General features: G+C 32.6%; 1 protein-coding gene across 1 annotated transcript in view; it reads left to right on the top strand.

Moving 5' to 3' along the window:
* Spopl (speckle type BTB/POZ protein like) overlaps positions 1–13,396 on the top strand; it is a 69,769-nt gene extending 56,373 nt beyond the window's left edge. The window contains 6 exon segments of the mRNA XM_087197620.1: positions 685–862; positions 946–1,001; positions 2,576–2,698; positions 4,906–5,048; positions 5,138–5,191; positions 9,009–13,396. Of these exon segments, the coding sequence (XP_087053746.1) occupies positions 685–862; positions 946–1,001; positions 2,576–2,698; positions 4,906–5,048; positions 5,138–5,191; positions 9,009–9,153 (699 nt within the window). The 3' untranslated portion in view covers positions 9,154–13,396.
* The last annotated feature ends 638 nt before the right edge of the window (positions 13,397–14,034 follow it).

Here is a 14,034-nt window from a genome sequence, read left to right as displayed (position 1 = left end):
AAATTGAAACCAATTTTACTAGACCTAGGTGTTTGAATCAGTTCTACTAGAACTGAAACCTAAAGGAATAACAGTTTAAAACTTTTGCAATTTCCATATTTTTACACATTTTTGCCTGTAAAAAGTCATTAAATTGCATATATAGTGAAATTTAAATGTTAATAGGTCAGAAGTGTAAGTGAAAAAATAAAATTTCTTCTTATACCTCACACAAATACCATCTTCTTGTTCAAATTTTTCACTTTCCTTGTTCTTTCCTTTTTTTTATTAGTGCCTTGTTCATATTTTGTACCATATTGTGACTTTGCTGTTGAGAAATATTTTTATATTTATAATCAAATTTTTCCAACCAATTGGTAAGCTGTTTCTTTACCTAAAATGTCCGTATGAAAAAGATCTAGTTTGTTTCTAATTTTTGCTATATTACATATCTTATTTAATTCTTAAATTTCTCAGTATTAGAATTTTTGTTCGGGAGTACATTGAGTTAACCAAATGATTTTAAAAATAAAGAATTCAGGGCTGGGGATTTAGCTCTGTGGTTCCGCTGCCTGTCTTGCCAGTGTAAGGTCCTGCCTGAGTTCAATCCCCAGTACCAAAAAATAATAATAATAATAATAATTAATTATGGATATAGTAAGTATGTATCTGTCAAAGTTTTTCTTGCTCTCTCCTTTTTATTAGGTGAGTGTGGTTCAAGATTCTGTAAATATATCAGGACATACTAATACAAATACTCTGAAGGTGCCTGAATGTCGACTAGCAGAAGATTTAGGTAATCTCTGGGAAAATACAAGATTTACAGATTGCAGTTTTTTTGTGAGAGGACAGGAATTTAAAGCTCATAAATCTGTGCTTGCAGGTACTTTTTTCTATTTTGGAATAATATAATATGTTTCTAAAACGAGTTTGTGCATTAAGTAATGATACTTAATCTTGTTGCAGCTCGATCTCCAGTTTTTAATGCAATGTTTGAACATGAAATGGAAGAAAGCAAAAAGGTAAATATGGTTTAAAGGTTTAATATTTAATTTGCACATATGTAAAGTAGTAGAATGCATATTTTAAGAGTAATAGTGCATGTTCATATTATTTCACTATGATAAGAAGGGAAAGCTTTTAGAAACAAATAGAAAGATGGGAAAAAATGTCTTCTGACCTTACAGAACAGTAGATGTAGGTCAATGTGGAGGCTCAGTGAATATTTCAAGTAATAGCTATTTTGATACTCTTCTAGTAGCTAAATAAATGAGTAGTTGTTGTCCTGAAGGACATTTTAGGGACTGGAGATATAGCTCAGTGGTAGAGCATGTCCCTAGCATGCAAAGGACTTTGGGTTTGACCTCTAGCACTGGAAAAAAAAAAAATGTTCTGGTCTGTAGCTAATTGAGTAATATTTGGTGAAGATATATATCTTTACCTTTCTAGACTTGTGGATTAACTTTGGAAGTTTTTTTCTAACAATAAAAGAAGTCTATATTCTTTTACTACCAAATAAGAGCATATTAATTCATTTTAACAAAAAGAACATAGATTATATCTGTGTTATTATATACTAACTATAATCAAGATATTACATATCTGTCTTCTGTAATCATTACTCACCTGGCACTTTGAAATGTAACTATCTTAGAGATCATGCTCATTGTTTTCTGGTTGTACAATATGTGAGCCTCAAGGCTCCTACTGGACAGCTCCAGAATTTTTCATATATTCTAGCTTTATTCTTTCTGTAGAACTGTAGGCCTCCATAAAATCTTTTCTTTTCTCTCATGATTGGCCTACAGAGGTAACGTGATCATCCTGATCACTTCCAAGTGGGGAGGTAGCAGTGATGTGAAGTGTTATTAACAACAAAGGGCCTGAAAAGTTTGATGTTCATTAGTGTTAGATATTTAGTTTTTTCACTGATCTCAAAAGAGAAACAGTATAAATACATACAGGACTAAAAACATATAATTAGTCCTCTTGGACATAAGTATGTCTCAGGTAAGAAAGGAAGTACAGTAGATGATATAACATCATTGTTGCAAAAGGCAGGTTCTGAGGTGTGTGAGCCTCAATTCAATTACTTACTGGCCATACTTTTGCTAAATGCTGGAAATAGAGTTGTTGGTTAAAAGATCTTTAACACTGAATTAGTACCTAGAAATTCTACAAGGAAAAAGTACATAGATATTATCCTCTAAGATAGAGGTCAGAAACTGAATAGATGTATTTTGTTTGTTCTACAGATTTTTATTTATTCTTTAGTAATTGAGAAGTTGGGGCTTATCTTCCTACATACTTGTGCTTGGCCTTGTCTCAGTATCACAGTATGGGCTTTTCAGCTGGTCATGGTTCCCACTTCTTATATAGTATATTCTTTTCCTCTTCATTTTACCTGTTTGAGTTTGGCTGGTTAGCTTAGTGAAGATTTACTTACCTCAGTTTTAAAATAGATTATTTATTTGAATGGTAATTATGTTAGTGCAGATGTGGGTTTTTTAAATTACTGTCACTCATTTTGGCTCATTTATATGTATATATGTATATATTCTTTAACTTAACTTTTTTGTGTTTTTTTCAATATCAGAATCGAGTGGAAATAAATGATTTAGACCCTGAGGTTTTTAAAGAAATGATGAGATTCATTTACACAGGGAGAGCACCAAATCTTGATAAAATGGCTGACAACTTGTTGGCAGCTGCAGACAAAGTAAGTAATTAGGTTTTAAGGAGTTGAAAAATATCCTCCAGCTTGATGTATATAGAAAGTTATCATCGTCAAATAAAGACTCTAAACAACTTGAAATATTGAATTAATTTATACAGCTTATTGATGGCTCTTGAGAGTTTTATGAAATAGCATATAGTAGGATAGTATGGAAATTACATTGCTTAAAACATTAACAAGATGTACAAATATCTTGAGCTAGGAAGAAGTGAATTTTTTGAGAGGTGAAACTAAACTCTATATTTTTAAATGCCTTTTTATAGGAATACACAACACAGTATAAAATTTATTACAGTTGTCAGATATTCGTAGCCTTAAGACAGCATGCAGTGCGTTGCCCTTTGTTTTATAGGAGAAAATATATATAATTCTCTGTATTCATAGATTGATATTTGAAAGAATGTTAACAATTTTATAATATTCTGTTGCACTGGTGATTTCTTGAAGGTAGGGAAACTGCAAAAATATCAGAAAATCTTAGAGCCAAGGATTCTAAATCTGAAAAACATATTTAATACATATCTGACATTTATAGTCACACTATATAAAGAATTCTCAGAACTCAAGTATGAAACAGCAGTGGTTTTGCTAAAAGTGGATAAAATGTTTAAACAGCAGCTTCCTGAAATGAAATCCATGAAATGTATTGAAAGATGCCTGATATCATTGTAAACCAAAATCAATATGATGTATCTTTATTTCTGCATACCTATTAATAATGGTTAAAATTACAAAGATCATATTGAATGTTATCAAGGATCTGGAAGATTTAGCACTCTCATATACTGTTGATGGGACTATAAAATGGTACAACCCCTTTGAAAAACTGTTTGGCAGTTTCCTTATAAGGTCAAATTTAAAGTTACCATATGATGCAGTAGGACCAATTTTAAGTTTTTACTCAAGAAAAAAGAAAGCATCCGTCATATAATACTTGTATATAAATATTCGTAGCAGCTTTATGTGTAATAGCTAAGAATTGGAAATGACCCAGATGTTCAACAAGTGATGAATGGATAAATAAATTCTGGTATGTCTATATGTAATGAAATGCTCAGCCATGAGTACTGTATTGTTGATGTACAGGCAATTAGAGATAAGAATCTGAAAATATAGTGAGTGCGAGGGTCAGACAAAAATGAGTACATACTGTGTAATTTCGTTTATAGAAAACTTGAGAAAATGCAGACTACTCTATAATGATAGAAAGTGTATAAAAGGGGGAATGACAAAGGGGATATGAGGAAACTTAGTGATAATGGGTATATTTACTGTCTTGCAGAAGTGATGGCTTTGTGGCTGTATAAATTCATCAAAATACAAACTTTTGAGTACCTAATTCTTTTTATATATCAGTTATACTTCAATAAAGCCACTAAAGATGATGTATTATGTACCATGTACACTGATAACTGCAAGAATTTTTAGTGGTTATGAATAGGATTTGTTGAGCTTTTAATGAATTCATTCTTCAAGATTGAATAATATTAAAATATAATGTACTGGGTTGTACACTTGTAAGTATGAACTAAGAGAAGAGAAATAATACTATTAGGAATATTGAGTCATAACGTAGGTTTTTTTCTTTTGTTTTATTTTTTCTTTTTTTAATTTTATCTTTATTAGTAAATATTTGTCATTCATATTGATCACATTCAAATTTGTACCTGTACATAATATGTATATCTTAACTCTTTTTTCCTATTCCCCTCCCCTCCCTTCAGCCCCTCTTCCCCTCAACATTTACAAAAGATTTGTTTCCATTTTTTTGTGTTTTTTTCTTTTTTTTCCTTCTTCAGTCCTTCTCCCCCCTTCCTTGTTCCCCTTCCCATTTGAACATGTTCCTATTTCCCCATATCTATCCTCCTTTATGGTCCTTATTTACCCTTTAGATTTCTCACACAAAAGAAACAGTGTTTAAATACCTGTGAGTCTGATCATAAAGTAGCTTTGGTAGCATAAATCCTACTTTTAAAATATACTATATTCTGCACATATGTAAATTGCATCTCCTAAATGCAAATTAGTCTCTCTTCTAAATGCATTTATTCATACTTTTATATTAGGTTAAAACAATGATTTAATGACTTAACTATACTTCAAAGAATAATCTGCAGTTAGGTAAATCATGTTTGAAAACATAGCAGTTGGAGTAAATGTTTTATTGGTTATATTTTTCTTTTGGATAGTATGCACTGGAACGGCTGAAGGTCTTGTGTGAAGAAGCTTTGTGTAGTAACCTCTCAGTAGAAAACGTTGCCGATACCCTTGTCCTTGCAGATTTGCACAGTGCAGAACAGTTGAAAGCACAAGCCATAGACTTTATTAATAGGTAAGCTAGGGTTGTATTTCACTGCGCATGACACCTTCAACAGTTTTTCACTGGACTTTTTTTTAAGTGTGTTTAAATCTTCAATGCAGGTGCAGTGTACTTCGACAACTTGGGTGTAAAGATGGGAAAAACTGGAACAGCAAGTAAGATTACATCAGTTTCTGATCTGCATAAATGAACTTGTTTGCATAGCCTTTTGTTCATCTACAATAAGTATGAATCTAGATGTTAGTTACATAAAGTAAACTGCTAGTTACTAGAAGAAAAGATAATTTGACTACTTAGTGGATTCCTGAGGCTATGCTCCCTTGTAGATCAGCTTCTAATGCAAACTGGGGTGGATGATCTAATTTCTTAAGCACATACGCCACGTGGTATATAGCTGAGTCCAAGTGTTAGCTGCTTGACATCAACCTGTGCCCCTTCTGAAAGCATTCCTAAAAATATGGGAAATACTCATTTACTCCAGTGAGGAGTGTACCCTCTGGATTTGCTTTGAAAGTCTATATTTTTGAATGCTAATTCACTGCTTCTTAGGGTGGCCAAATAGCTTGGATCATATGCTATGTTAGGATAAGCTGCCTAATACTTCAAAAATGGTAACAATTTGATTTTTCTTTTTTGTTAGTAAACCTATAAGGGGTTGGATGTTTGCTGTATCCTTTGAAGCCTAGATCTTTAAATATTAGAACTTAGTATTTTCTACTTTTTCTCTTATGTCAGTTTTAGGGTGACTTTTGTATTCTTTTTTGGTTTTTGTTTTTTGGTACCGGGGATCGAACTCAGGTCCTTGCGCTTGCGCAGCAGGCGGCAAAACCACTGAGCTAAATCCCCAGCCCTCCTTTTGTATTCTTTATAATTACTTCACATCAAAAGGAAAAAGAATTAATAGGTTGAACATTATGTTCTGATCTTGATTGGTTTTACCTGTAAACCCTTGAATTACATTTTTTCAGTTTATCTAAAGTTAACATAAATGAAAAAACAGTGTTAAAGACAATAAAATGAATTATTTTGTTAACTTATTTCCTATTGCCTTCATCTGTCTTAGTATAGATGAAATTGGTTAACTGAATTCGTATCAATTTGTAAATTGTTTTCTGAAAATAAAAAGTAGTGACTGATTGTAAGTCATTGGTTTTTCCACATATTAGTGCATGATAATATATGATCATGGTTTGTGATCTGTGGAAAAAAAATACTAACAACAAATAACAATACTATGGTTCTTTTTACTTAGCGATTCTCAAGCTTTAGTTTTATTCTATTAAGAATATACATTATGTAACTTTTTCAGTTTCAGTGAATATTAACCTATTTAATTTCCCCTGTAAAAGCTGTGCTGTATATGTACTCCTTCAATAGATATTTATTGAATTGATAGGGGAAAAAGTAAAAATATAATAAGCAATATCTGTGATTCTAAACAACTACTGGTACTTAAAATTTTAAACATAGTAACAAACTGGCAATTTGATGTTTGACAAATAAAAAACTTTTCTTGATATCACCTAGTAGTTAGCTCAACACACATTAACCTAGCATTTACTATGTCCCAAGCACCATGCTAAGGTGCATTATTTAAAAAGACATTTGAGGACTGGGGATTTAGATCAATGGTTCCACTGTCTGCCTTGCAAGTGCAGGGTCCCGAGTTTGATTCCCAGTACCAAAAGAAAAGACATTTGAAGGAAAATCTTTCTTCTTGAGTAATTTATCTAATGGAGATATATGAATATATAATTTCATTATAATATGGTAAGTGATATGATAGAAGTGGATATGTACAGGCATTTTTGTGTGTGCTTAAAGATTTAGACATGGCTTTTCGAGAGGTAACTGAGCTGAGCCCCACCCACCCCCCACCCCCCAATACTGGAAATTGAACCCAGGGCCTTCACACTGGGCTACATCCCCAGATCTTTTTTTTATATTTTATTTTTAGACAGGGTCTTGCTAAATTGTTCTGGCTGAGCTTGAAATTGTGCTGGGATTATAGGTGTGTACCACCACACTCAGCTGAACTGAGGCTTACAACAAGAGTAAGAGTCAGCAAGCTAAGGAGGAACTAGTGACATAGACAAGGACACCGTGAACCAAAGTATTCATGCATGAAACAGTAGTAGATCATTCGACAAATTCTTATCTTTATTATCCAATAAGTTCCTAAAGCATTGTGCTTTGTACATAGAAGATGGTGGTGAACATGACAGATGTTTTTCTTATCTTCAAGTAGTTACGGTTTAATAGCACATTAATTAAACAGGTAATTGCAATGAAGTATGATGATGAATGTACACCCAAAGCAGCATGTACCAAAGGGACGTAATCTCGTATAGGGGTAAGATTTCAAAGAATTGTAAAACTACAGGCTTAAAACTTTTCTAGGAGGTGATCTGGTAAAGAAGAGAGGAGGGAAGATGTATCCCAGAAGAGAGAGAACAGTAGTACAGTAGTGTGTGTGTGTCTGAAAGGGATAGGTAATTGAAGAAGCTAGAAAAAGTAGGCAGAGGGGCAGAGAGGTCAGATCCTGCAAAGCCATGTAACATTAGGACTTTATATTCAAAGAGTGAAAATTAAAAAGCATCCAGTAAACATTATCAGATAGGATGACCATGATCATATTTACATTTTTAACATTCTCTGCATGAAGGTTAAAGAATGGATTATGAGGAAGTTGGAGAGTTTGAGTGGTGGTAGTAATTGAGGAACAAGGGGAAATACAGGTTGACCATTTGGAAAGTTATCAGAGTAGTTGGAGCAGGAAATGAGGGTACAGATAGACTTAATTTGTGACAGTGAAACTAGAAATAAATGAAAAAGTATGCAAGAAATATCTTAAGGATTCTATAAATTTGGATATTATTTGTATAGAGAGTGGTAAAAGGGGAAGAAGAAAAAATGAAAGGGAAGTAACTGGATTTGTTGTTTGAGCAGTTGTTTACTCTGGTCAGTGGGAACATGTTATACACAGGGGTACAATAAACAGCTCAGTGCCTGAGTGTAAAAAGCTAGAGCAAAAAAGTGAAAAGTGGAAATGGGAAGCCTCAGAAAGACATTTAGGTACCAACAATAAAGAGCTGTGTTTTTCTTTCTGAAACCTTAGATGTAGGTAAAGAGGAACAAGAGAAGAGAGCATGATGCAGTCATGTTTATGTCAGTCTGGCAGCATTTTGGAAGCTAGATTGAGAGGAGCAAGACAGGAGACTACACAAATTAGAAGACTGTTGTAATAATCTAAATATGAGATGATCAAGGCCTTAACCAGAGATTCATGATATCTTTGAAAATTAAAACAAGACATTTTGACAGTTAATTAGGACAGATTCTAGCACTACTCCCAGGTTTTCTAACCCAAGTCACTGAGCTGTAGTAGAAGCTGATTGGAAATGAAAAAGGAAGACTTTGGGGTTTGAGGAGAGAGATGATAAGTTCTTATGTGACAGTCATGAATTTGTAGGCCTTGAGGCACATTTAAGTTAAAAGAACAAATGGTTGTGAATAAACCTTGTGGGGAGGCCTAGGATTTAGCAAATTATTAATTATTATCATTGAATATCATTATTAAATTCTGAAGAGTGGATGAGATAAATAAATAATACATGTTAAAAGAGAAGAGCAGAGGGCAAACATTGGAACTCTAGACCAAACATGCTTGTAAGAGGGAAGTATAAAAAGAGCCAAAGACTCTTCAAAGAGCTGGTACAGAAATGATAACAATGAGAGCAGAACTGTGGAGACAACTGTGCTGTACTTAGGTGAGTTGCTCTCCCAGAAGTATTTAAGAGTTCAGTTTCAACCCTAAATACCAGTAAGATAAGTATGATATTTTAATAAATTCAAATGGCTTGAGTACATATTTGTCAAATATTTCAAAATCTACAGATTAAAAAAAAATTAACAAGACAATGTATTTTTAAAAATATCTTTTAGTAAACGTCACTTAATTTTATTTTTCAGCCAAGCCACCGACATAATGGAAACATCAGGGTGGAAATCTATGATTCAGTCTCACCCTCACTTAGTAGCAGAAGCCTTCCGAGCACTAGCATCTGCACAGTGTCCACAGTTTGGCATTCCACGCAAGCGGCTAAAGCAATCCTGAAATCTTCCATGAACAGTAAAAAGAATGGAATTGACTTTTACTCCTCCAGGTCGAGAAGGATTCTAATACACAAACCATAAGCGAGAGTTGTTTCTGTTTTCTTGTCTGCAGAACAGAAGCTGAAAAGGCATATTGCTTGCATTTCAGGTGGATAATTTATGGTTTATACTTCAGCTTTAAATTAGACTGATTAATTCACTTCAAGGCCTTAAATTATCTTCAGTGACTTCTCTTGTTCATATAATACTTTAATTTTTTTATTGTGCCTTGTCATTTTGACCAAGGCTATGCAGGATTGCACTAGCTCCATAATGCAGTAATATTGATAACTGAAGATAATAAGTTTCAAAAGAATCTTCCATTGTTTTGAGAAAGGAAAAATGAATTTTATAGGACTTGTCCTATGCTATCTCAACTTTTAAAACTAAGTTCTCCTTAAAAGCACTTGTATTGTGTCTCCAGTCTAAGTTCTATAAATATAGGAGAACCTGCTTACCTTTAAGGTAAGTTATGGCAATACACTGCTTCAATTCTAATTTATTTTTCATTTCAAGGGGCAAATATGCAATGAATTGGCCCAAATTATACTAAAATTTGTGATGTTTGTCTGTGTGTTAACTGTCCAAGAAACTGTGGGTTTATCCAAGTTTACAATGGTGGAGAAAATGATTGAGGTTAAAATTTCAATAAGAAGAAAGCATGTTTTGTGCTGAAGTAATTTTTTTTAATTTATAATGATCTACATTTATATGAAGAATTCTGTACATGTAAAAGTAAGGTTGACCAAATGTAAATTTAATGAGTGGGCCAAGTAAGAAAAATATATATGCACTTTTAATGTGTAACTTTTCTATGCTGAATGGTACATATATTTTTTTGCTTTTGAGGGAATTAATAATGTATAATTATGGTTTAACTTTTCAAAGAATTTTTTAAGACAAATGGAGGCAACTACGATGTTTGTGATAATTGATAGGAAAGAGATCTTTGATTATAGCTAAATTGGCTTGGATTTCAGATGTTCTTTATTGAATTTTTTCCTATTTTATCATGCTTTGGAAAAGGCACCTGAACAATAAATGAATCCTGGACAGTCTGCCTTCCTTCAAACAGTGAACAATATTATTTGCCCATGGAAGATGCATAGTAAAGGAGAGAGCCTTTAGTCTGTCAGTCCACACTATGAATCTTTTTTCTCCCCTTTCTTCTTTGTGTTTCAGTTACTGTACTAAAATTGTGGATTATTGAAATTCTGCATAATGTGAACAGGATAAACTATAAACTGCTTTTCATGGGCCAGTTCTTTATTATAAGTGAATTTAGCTTTAAACACACACAAACATTCACTGATAGTTATGAGGTTTGTTCTGGGTCCTTGTCCTGGAGAAGCAGGTGTGATTGGTATCAGAGAACCACATCTGACCCACTGTCACAGTGACAGTGTACTTAGGAAAGATTTATATTTGACCACAAGAGGAAGTGTCACTGGAAAAAAATGTGCATACTTGTATCTTTGCATATATAATTTTATTTTCCAGAGTAAAATTTGTTTATTTAGCTTTTGCATTCAGGACAAAAAAAAAGGATGAAGCTTGAGGTTATAAAATAGATGTTATTTTTGCTTTTTGTTAGATGTTAACTGAAGCGATCCTAATGTATCAAGAATAATTCATATTTACATTGAACACTGTCCAGTAAGCATTTATTATTCAAAACAAGGTAGAGTTTTGAAAAGATCATGTTTTCAATGATCTTAGTTTATTGAGTCTTCACTGTATAACAAATTTAAAATTTGAAGAATCCCTTAGGATAGAAGAAAGATTCTGACCTGGTAATGGATTTTATCCTGTTTAAGTATGATGGGAAGTAGAAATTGACTTTCTGAATTTCACCTTAAGATGAAGCCTCTGAAATTTATGATGTATAATTTTATTTTATTTGTTTGTTTGTGTTTTTTGAGACAAGGTCTTGCTATGTAGTACAGGCTGGCCTTGAAATCACTATGTAGCCCAAGCTGGCCTCCAACTTTTGGTGATGATCCTGTCTCAGCATCCCGTTTGCTGGGATTACAGGCATGTGGCACCATGCCCAGTATGATGTACAATTTTTAAAATACACACGTGTACTTTTACAATTTTGCCAGGATCTTATTTATGAGGAAACAAAAATTTTGTCTGGCCATAGAATTATGTTATCACATATTAAAAATGGTGTATCCATTTATATCAAATGCACACCATGCCAGTACATTGTGAATTAATTCACTGATTCAGTCTACATTCTAACTATATCTACTTCTGTAATACCATTTAGTGAGCATTTCAGTTTCCTAACTCGTGTTTATTTCAAATCTTAAGGATTTTATTATAAAGATTTTTTTAAGTTCGGTAGCACATTTTGTATCCAAAATGTCAAACACTGTGCTGTAATTATGAATAATCATTTTTGTAGAAATGTCCACTTTTCAAATAATATAATGCCTACCATTATACTAATAGAATTGTATGGTAGTTGATTTATTTTTTTATTTATTATGTATATTTTTAGTATTATAGTTTTCTTGAGGCAAAGATAAAAAAGAAACTGTTAATGTATTCTTATGTGAGTGTTCTACTAGCCTTTCCCCACCCATTCCACCATCTTTAAACTACATACATTTTATTTAAAATAGGGAGTTTCTGTTTAGAGCAGACTTGCCTTTTGAACTATACGCCTACTCCTATTTTTCTTTTGTCAACCAAGAGGCTTAGAAAATAATAAATATTACATAATCAAAAATTAGCCATTGGATAACTTTCTTTTGACTAAGAATTAGAAACACTCTATTTGTGCCTTTTTCATTTTTTAATTTTGATGTGTACTGGTATTTGGAGCACAAATATGAAGGTGCCATAATATGGCTTACCAATGTTACCTCCTTAAATACTCATGTGTCATTATCTTCAAATAGTAATTGGAGAACCTTGCATGAATTATGTGGTCATTGCGGGGGGGTTGTATGTGTGTCTGTATCTGTGCATGTGTGTGTGTGTCTGTATTCATTTGGGCTTATGTGTGGTATGTTCAGGAGAGTGGATTTATGAAAATAGGACTCAGTTAAATGTTGAACATTCAGATTAGTTGAAATATTTTATTTAAACATGCTTGAATTTGAGGGACAATTGACAAAAAAAATAATAATTCTCAAAAATGTGACTAATTTACTGCACGATGAAATGTAAAAACAGTGCCTTTTAAGGACATCAGTTGTGTTTTAAAATAGTAACAAAAAGCTCTTAAGTCATGAACATTATTGATTTATTTTTAAATTATACTTCAAAACTTAAATTCTCAAATGCATAATTTTTAATTTACCCATTTAAAATTTTGTGCATAAACTTAAAATCTAAGAATTGTTTATAAAATTGTAGATAAGAACTAAGGGTGTAGCTCTAGCATTCATGAAGCCCTGGATTCAATCTGCAGCACTGCCACAATCCAAACAAATATCAGAAGGATTCTGGATTATAGATACTACCCATTATTACTAAAATGCAAACAGGGCCTTTGGTAAATTGAGTTTTTGAAAATGTAATTCAGAAAACTTTGCTCCTAGCCATGTAAACAGAAGTGAACTAGTCTGACTGGACATGCATGCTTTATGATGGATAAAATAATCAATGTATTCTTGAAAAGGGAGTGAGTGAGTTTGTTATAGTGTTCTCAGATTATAAAAACAGCACTTTCAGCACACATAAGGGTATTTTGCAAACCTCTTTTATACAGGTTATAAAATGCTCTACTTTATTTAAGTGTGGAATAATACAAATTTTAGGTCCAGTTGAACAAATATTGAGTGCCTACCATATGCAAGACTTCTTCACTAGGAATGAAATCACACAGTGTCTTCTGTTTGTAGTATGTGAACTTTATGTTTGAAAAGGAATTCTTATATTTAAACCTTTTTCTCTTATTAGGGTTTATCATTGTATACTGTAAACTATTTGATTTTGCATTCATTTATAAAAGATACAACTTGAGTCCCATTTTTGAAAGTAAAATTCTGCTAAAATTATTTAAAGATCAGTTCTGAGGAAAATTGACTTTCAAGATTCACATGTGTACAAGCTTACTGAACTTTTCAGCCTCATTTTTAATCAGTTGATGTTAATGATGAGATACATACTATTTGTATCTTGTTGCTGAAAATATTTTGCATTTCAGCACGTTGAGTTAAAATAAAATTGTTACTACTTATTCAGAACTAATTGGCTGGCTTTGTGTTTATTTGGAAAAGTGTTGCTTTGCAAAAGAGATATGTATTTGATTAAACTTAAATTATGCATAGTAAATATCTTTTCTACATGGGGAAATTAGAATTTTTTTGGAACTACTAAAAACTCATTCACTTGTAAGATATTCCATATATATATCATTTGCATACCATCCATATTGAATGACTTATTCCAATATCATGCATTAATCTAACACTTAAAGATCAATTCCTATCAATTTTAGTTGTCCCAGACAACCTTTTGCTGCTCTCAAAAAGTAGATTTGGGATGAGATACTCATTAACCAGCTTAGTAATAGTAACAGTTACTGCTTAAAAATTATAACCAAAGTGCCAGTAGTACATAGTACACAGTGCACATGCCATACATTCCCTTAAAAAAAAAAAGAAAGGTACTGTAAAACTTTAAAAATTATGCAAGTTTAGTAAAGTAGGACAAGTAATAGGTCATTTTCTAAACTTTCCTAATGAACTCTATGTGACCTTTTCCATTCTACTGTGAAGCAGCCAGCCTCAATACTTTGCTTTAGAATATTGGGATATGTTTCCTGCATCTACCACCTCAGAATAATTTGTTTGGAAGAGAAGGCCAAAAGTGACATTTGCTT

Source organism: Heterocephalus glaber, unplaced genomic scaffold (genome assembly GCF_053883595.1).
Source record: "Heterocephalus glaber isolate CG9 unplaced genomic scaffold, H.glaber_assembly_v1.0 deba00000347, whole genome shotgun sequence".
Lineage (NCBI taxonomy): Eukaryota > Metazoa > Chordata > Mammalia > Rodentia > Bathyergidae > Heterocephalus > Heterocephalus glaber.
The sequence above is the reverse complement of the archived record's forward strand: the minus strand, read 5'-3'. Positions and strand labels throughout refer to the sequence as shown.